Raw genomic sequence first — 7,878 nt, 5'->3', positions numbered from 1 at the left:
AACATCTTGTGCAAAAGTATGGTATTAATCATTACTCTACCTTTTCCGATAAAAAGGCATCAATAGTGGAACGATTCAATAGAACACTTAAACAATTAATGTGGACCAAATTCACAGAGCAGGGAACTCATTGTTGGACAAATATCTTAACATCACTTCTCAAACAGTACAATGGTAGGATTCATCGCACAATTGGTATGCGACCAGTTGATGTTGGGAAGAAGCATGAAAAAAAATTGCTTTCCAGACTCAGTGAACAGCATAAAGTTTATCGAGAAGAGTTGAATACAAAACTTAAAAACATGTTCTATCCAGGTCCTCATCAGAAAATTGTGCCTGGTGACAAGGTTAGAATCAGCAAGTATAAAAAGATTTTTGATAAGGGCTATCTACCCAATTGGTCAAATGAGCTGTTCACAGTAACACATGTACGATCCACAGTACCTATAACATATGAGCTTGAGGACGTTAGAGGTCAACCAGTGCAAGGAGGATTCTATTCACAGGAAATTGTTAAAACCAAGGTGCCTAGTGTTTTTGAAATTGCTAAAGTGTTGAAGAGGAGGGGGAACAAGCTGCTGGTGCATTGGAAAGGATATGATAGCAGCCACAACTCATGGATTGATAAAAACGATCTGGTGTAGTTGAAACAATGAAACAGGTAGTGCAGAAGAATAACAAGTTTACAATTATTGATTTTGATAAGGTGGTGAAAGGTTGTGGACTTGTTGGATCAGAAATGAAGAAGAAGAAACGACATGGACCTCTATTCCCCAATCATATTAGATGCATCATATGTGGTCCATCTGGTTGTGGCAAAACTAACATGCTACTCAATATGCTTTTTGATAGCAATGGAGTTCACTTTTCAAACATCTACCTATTCTCAAAAACAATTTTTCAACCAAAGTACAAGTTATTGCGTACTATTATGCAAGGACTAGGGGCTGGGATAAGCTATGTTGAGTGTGATACAAGTGAAGAAATTCCTGCTCCACATGAACTGTCACCCAACTCAATAATAATTTTTGATGATGTAATCTGCGAACAACAAGATGTTATCAGACAATACTTTAGTGCTGCACGCCACAGCGATGTTGATATATTCTACTTAGCACAGACCTATAGTCGCATACCTAAACAGTTGGTTCGTGACAATGCACTTTCTAATCATATTTGAACAGGATGAACTAAATATGAAACATTTGCACAGAGATCATGTGGGTGCTGATATGACCTTTGAACAGTTCAAGAACATGTGTAACAAAGTCTGGTCATCAGCTACCCATTCATTTCTTGTCATTGATCGATCATTGGAGAAGAATAGAGGGCGCTACAGAAATGGTATTGATACATTTTTAACTGAGGCATAGTTGTGCAAAGCATCAGTCTATCACTATATAGCAAGCGGGATGGATGTGAAGAAGAGATTCCGTCAGAAAACAGTGGAGGAAATTGCTCCCACCATCAAGGAGATAGCAAAGCTGCAACGCAACATCAAGAGGAAGCACAAGGAGCTCACACTTGGAAGAGAGTTGGCAGAGGAGCAGCATGCAACACACTTTAAACCTCTTACTGAACCACTTGCTAACATAGTTGAAGCTCTCCAACAAAAACAACAGTCATTACCATTACCTTCTCCCCAACAACAACCAATAGCACTATCACCACCAACAGAACCACATCATCTTATACAACCTACACCACCAACAACTCCAATTCAACCCAAACCTTTCAAGCGTGCGTTACCACCACAACTTGATATTATTGGGGAGGAGTCACCAGTCTATGAATCATTTGGAGCAGCTGCAAGCTCAAGTCCAGCTATAAGTACTTCAAGAGCTGCACGGAACTTGTGGCCAGGTCAAGATGATACTTTGAGTGATGATGGTGGTGAAGAGGAGGGGAATCAGAGTATTGAGAAAGCACTCAATACTTGCGGTCATGATGTAATGCAAAATCTTTTGCATGAATCTGGAGTGGCTAGCACACCAGTGGGTCCCTATATTCAAATAGCAATGATGAGAGATCATACCAATGATACTACATTCGGTCCACAAGTAAAAGGAAATGAGTATTTTCTAGGCAGCAAAATTATAACCTTTGGACCAGATGGAGATAAGATTATTCTTACCGATCCTGAAAATGTAGAAATCAATCAGATTTTTGATGCATCACCTGGACTTTGTGAACTCATTTTCAAAAAGAGACCCAACAAACAACTTGTTTTGAATGCTGATGAGAATGCATACAAACGTATTCTCAATTGGACCAATGTTTATAGACAAAATTATGCTCCAGATGGTGGTATTATAAACTATAATGATGTCAAGTATAAGAAGACAATTCACAAGTTGTTGAAGAATGATGAACATGAGAATAAATATAGTACAGTCAGTGGATTAGGACTAGTAGCACCATTCAATATGGTGGCAAACAATGATACAAAGATTGAATATATATACTATAATGATCCTAATGAACTTGTTGACAGACTAAGGTTGTTGGATCAGTCAAAAGCAGTTGGTAACACAGGACATGAGAATGAAATAAACTCAATACTGGAAGAATTAGTTGAAGGAGGCTATATAGTTGGCAAACCTGCATACTAGTTGTAATATAAAAAGATATTGTTACTATGCTTAGCTTACAGTGTTACAGTAGCAGAGTAGAATGAGTGAAAGTTGTAAAAGAATCATTGATACCTTGGGTAATATTAATGCTCACCACAGGCGGGTGATTAATGTTGCACATCCTCGAAATGATACGGATGCTATAAATCTGATCACATGCAAGGATATTATCTGGTCATGGCTGCCAAAGACAAAAGATTCTGAGACATCACAAGTATTCACAAGTCTCAATAACTCAATACTGACAGACATGCAAGACCCAGTTGGAGACTTAGATGCAGTGAACAAACGCTATTTAGACAAAAGATTTATAAAGCTTGTCACTATGATCTTTGAGAATTATATAGATGCTCTATTCAGTATTCCAGAGTTTCAAAATGTTTTGAAGAATGTAGAAGGTTGGGATAGAGCAAGAATGAAAATTTCATTCATTGAGCTTTTGATGCGTGTGGTTGAAGATCCAAACCCACCTGATGGTATAAAATCAAGTGACAATACTGATGTTAAGCATTAGATGGCGGTCTATGAAGCAAGAAAGAGATATCAAGGAAGAGGAGTTCTCTCAGCTATCAAGAACGCTGCTGGTGCAATAGTTAACAAAGCAATCGATATTCTACCAGTTGAACTCCATCTCCCAGGCTATCAGTACTGCGGCCCAGGCACAAAACTTGATAAAAGGTTGGCAAGAGGTGATCCAGGAATCAACAAACTTGATCAAGCTTGCAAGGAGCACGACATTGCATATTCAAGGAACAGTGATATATCAAATCGAGCAATAGCAGACAACATCTTGGCAGAACGAGCTTGGAGTGTTGCAACATCTTCAGATGCAGGATTGGCAGAGAGAGCAGCGGCATTAGCAGTAACCAACATTATGAAGGCTAAAGCAAAGTTTGGAGGAGGATCAAAGCGTGGTAGAGGTCTGAGAAATAGCAAAAAGGTAACAAAGAAGACATCTTCTAAGAAGGGGAAAGGTCTCTACCTTAGACGTCAACCACAATCTTCTAAGAAGGGGAAAGGTCTCTACCTTAGACGTCAACAACAACAGAAGTTGGGAAACGGAGCTTATCGCTATCAATGCAAAGACAAAAGACAATAATTGCTCTGCCCAATCGAGCACTAACTGATGCAGATCTCTACAAGTATGTATGTCGTTTGAAACTTAAACGATTCCGAGGAGTGTTTATGCGAGATACCCTACCTGCTACTGGACCATTGAAAAGAGAATGTGGCATCATCAATCTTGACAGCAGTATTGGAGCTGGCACACATTGGGTGTGCTATGTAAAGAAGGATGATGTTGTCTACTACTTTGACGGTTTCGGTAACCTGAGACCACCACAAGAGTTTATCAACTACATGCATCTTGGATCAATGCCAGCAACAAGGATCGAGTACAACTATGATCAAAAGCAGAAGGATCTATATTCACATATTTGTGGACATTTATGTTTGAAATTTTTAGTTGATGAAAATAAATGATTGTAATCTATACAATATGTTTCTTCATTACCCTATTTGTCTTCTAAATAGTATAAAATGTAGAGTAAGAGCCTATTGATAAACATTGTGCAATAGTATACTGTGCATTCAACATGATGTTGTGCTTTGGAGGAAAGAGGTCAATACTGAAAAGTGAATTCTACCCACCAATTGATACAAGTATTGGTGAATGGGAAGTTGGACTTATCAGCTTTACAAGCTGTAACTCTATACCTAATGTTGAGTTCAATTATAACAATACCTTGCACTATTATGTACCAGCATCAACACCCCTGCAACCATCAACTCAACCAGGACAGGAGAGCAAGGAAAAGGTTGTGGATGATTCTTCTATAACCCATTTTGAACTTGCAGGACTGTCATCAGATGAGAGACCAAATTTAAAGAACTATTATCATGATCACAGTCCTATAAGTAATAAGATAGTGAAGTTGTCAGTTGGGGCAAATTTTGATAACAATCATATAGTCAAGGGAGGAGTTCAGGCTGATGTTAAAAAGGAGTCAGTTATTCGAAAAGGAAGAGCTATTGATAATGATGAAATAAAAACTGAGCAGGAATTGATTCTACAATATATATCATTACCAGAAGGTAGTTTTGAGTTTCATACAATTAAAGAGTTGTTGGAGTCAAGGATGTGGAGACGTGGAATTACTTTTCATCTTAATGTGGATCCATCAACATTGAAGTGTATGGTTTTATGCAGTGCCAAGTTGAGCTTTCAACCAGAAAACTCAATTGGTAAACTGTTGGGCTTTGGTCCACATAGAACTGTGGAAGCCAACAGTGTGGCCAGAGGTGACTCAACTGTGAAAATCAGTCGTCCCAATGTGGTACGTGTAAAGTGTAACATTGTTAGTGGTTCCTACTCAAATGGCATAAAAGATCATGTTCTCTATGAGTTTTACCCATCTGTGGACCCCGGCTATAAAATGGCTGTCACTGTGCGAAATGTTATCTATTTACCTGTGAACACCAAACTGATCAATGACATTACACTCGAGGTTGTTGATGAAGACGGACGTATTGTGAACTTTAGAGACGAGGTAATAAACATCACCCTACATCTTAGACAACGTGTTCATAATGGTACTTATGTTTGAGAAGAAGAGTAGAGGCATTGACAATGATGGAGAGCCCATTGAATTGAAGAAACAAGATAAAAGGACTACAATTGTTAAAAACTTCATTATGCCTTCAACCTCTGTTGGGTTAACATTGAGGAACATCAACTATTTACAACAGAGAGGCTGTCAAGTTAGACAAGTACAATGAGAGTTTTAGATGTGACAAGAAGTGGTCCCACCTCTGATGATCGCATTACTGGTTTTGAATACCATTCTCATATGCCCTACAGCACAGACTACAAAGCTAGTGATGAGATCAGGATTCCAATTCAACAACAGGATATCTACACACTACCTTCTGAAAGCTATCTACACCTAGAGTACAAGGCGCTAAGTACAACAAATCAAGCTCTAGGTGGTTCACCATGTGTCTCAGGATTCTTCGCCCACCTGTTTTCTGAAATACGTTATGAGATCAATGGAGTTGAAGTGGACAGCAACCGCAACCCAGGAATCACTAGCCTTATGAAAAATACAATGACCTTTGAGCGAGATGAGCTGACCAAGATGGAAGGAGCTGGTTATAAGTATGATGCTACCAATGGTCTTGGCACATTTGCACCAAATAATACTTCTACTACTGTTATGGATGTACCACTCAGATATCTGCTTGGGTTTGCAGAGGACTACAGAAGGGTAATGTTGAATGTGAAACAAGAATTGGTGCTGAGACGTTCTTCCAATGATAAAGATTGTCTCAGTGCAGCTGGAAAGATCATAATTGATAAACTTGTTTGGAGGATGCCCTACGTGGAGGTAGCTGAAGAAGCTAAGCTACGTCTATTGAAATTGGTACAGGATGATACACCTGTGTCTATACCATTCCGACACTGGGAAGTGTATGAGTACCCATCCATGCCTGAAACTACAAAACATACTTGGACTGTCAAGACAACCTCACAAACTGAGAAGCCTAGGTATATTGTTATTGGACTACAAACTGCAAGGAGAGGTGATGACACTAAGAATGCGTCATGATTTGATAAGTGTAACATGAAAGATATTCGTGTGTTTTTAAACAATAAATATTATCCATATGAGAGCATTGATGGTGATGATAATCGAGTGTACAATATGTACACTGCTTTCAATGGAGTCTACAACCATGGAGATTTCCGACTAAGTGATCCACTGTTTGAGAAGAGTGCTTTGCAAGACAAAAAGATTATGCTGTTTCCTATTGACTGTTCCCGACAAAATGAAACTCTCAAGGCTGGAAGTGTTGATGTCAGAGTGGAGTTTGAAGCAACCGAAAACATTCCTGCAAATACACGTGCCTACTGTTTGATGATTCATGAAACAATTAGAGAGTACAAACCAATGACAGGCATTGTAAATTTTGCCTAGGAGGGGAATAGCTGTTGACAATATAAATGTTATGTATGAGCAATCTACTGCTCATTTTTATCTAGAGCATTGAGTGAGACAGTCATGTTCAAAAGAGCTGTTGGCTTTTCCGATAGAGAAGATGGAGAAATCTGTGATGGTGAAGATGTTGTAGGCTGTTGTCCAGGCATCTATAACAGCAGACCCTTAATGAAGGATGCTTCTACAAGTACAACTGATCTAACTGCTATGATCAATGAGAATGATTGCATACCCAGGAGGGCCACTGACATTTTTGGATCACTACCACTCTACCTGATAAACTTCCAAGGATTTGAAGGAGTGAACAATGAGTTTATTGTGAAGGAGATGGCTGTACTTGAATGTGATGATGATCATCATGTAACAACTCATCACTACTTTTTCAAACCACCCTACCCTGAAAATTTGCTGACAACAAGTGAGGTGCTTGACAACAATCATCTAAGCCGAGCTAAACATGGGTTGCGATGGTCAGGTGAAGGAGCTGGTCAAGAACATCTTCCATACACAGCTCTGAAACCAATTGTTTGTGACATGGTTAGAAGATGGATGAGTGTCAACTTGGAGCAATCAATCAGGATCATTGTCTATGGATATGAAACAATTACTCTATTGGACATGCTGTTGCAGCTGGATGATAAGAAGAATATAGAGTACATTGACTTGACATCCCCCTATCTCTACCACAAGATGCCTAAACTCGAGAGCTTGATGAAGACTAGTACTGGAAGAGGAATCTACTGCCCAGAACACTACCTAATCCACTATCTGGAGACTGTGAGGATGAAGTTGACTGGTAGTACTAAAGCCACCTTGGATACACCACCATTTTGTGCACTTAATATTGTACACATGACTCACAATTGGATTATGCAGTCTATGTTTGAAGATAGATATTTTTGTCGCAACCTTTTCATGTCAATAAATAATCACTTATCTTGATTAGATGTGTTATTTTTCCATCTACCTCACCACCACTCTAGAATAGAGTAGATTATATAGAAGAGGACTCTTGTCATACACATTAGTCTATTGCTAACTGCTCACACAGAAAAAATGATTGCAAAAATCAGCAGAGGTATATTGTGAAACAAAAAATATCAAAGAGGATCATCAATTTCTAGTATGTGTATTTTATTCTTGAATGCTCAGTAACATCATACAAACAAAAAATATATATCCTCTGTGGTGTAGTAGATCTTTCAGGTTTGAAAGTCCTTCCCCATTTCAATTAAAGAACTATTTTT

At 38.8% G+C, this 7,878-nt stretch overlaps 1 protein-coding gene across 1 annotated transcript; it reads left to right on the top strand.

Moving 5' to 3' along the window:
* The first annotated feature begins 302 nt into the window (after window positions 1–302).
* On the top strand, window positions 303–644 carry LOC120353103. Its single transcript, XM_039435746.1, has one exon. The coding sequence runs from the start codon at window positions 303–305 to the stop codon at window positions 642–644; it is 342 nt and encodes a 113-aa protein (XP_039291680.1).
* Window positions 645–7,878: the final 7,234 nt, after the last annotated feature.

This window comes from Nilaparvata lugens, chromosome 9 (genome assembly GCF_014356525.2).
Source record: "Nilaparvata lugens isolate BPH chromosome 9, ASM1435652v1, whole genome shotgun sequence".
NCBI classification, from domain to species: Eukaryota; Metazoa; Arthropoda; class Insecta; order Hemiptera; family Delphacidae; genus Nilaparvata; species Nilaparvata lugens.
This window is presented reverse-complemented; position numbering and strand designations above follow the sequence as displayed.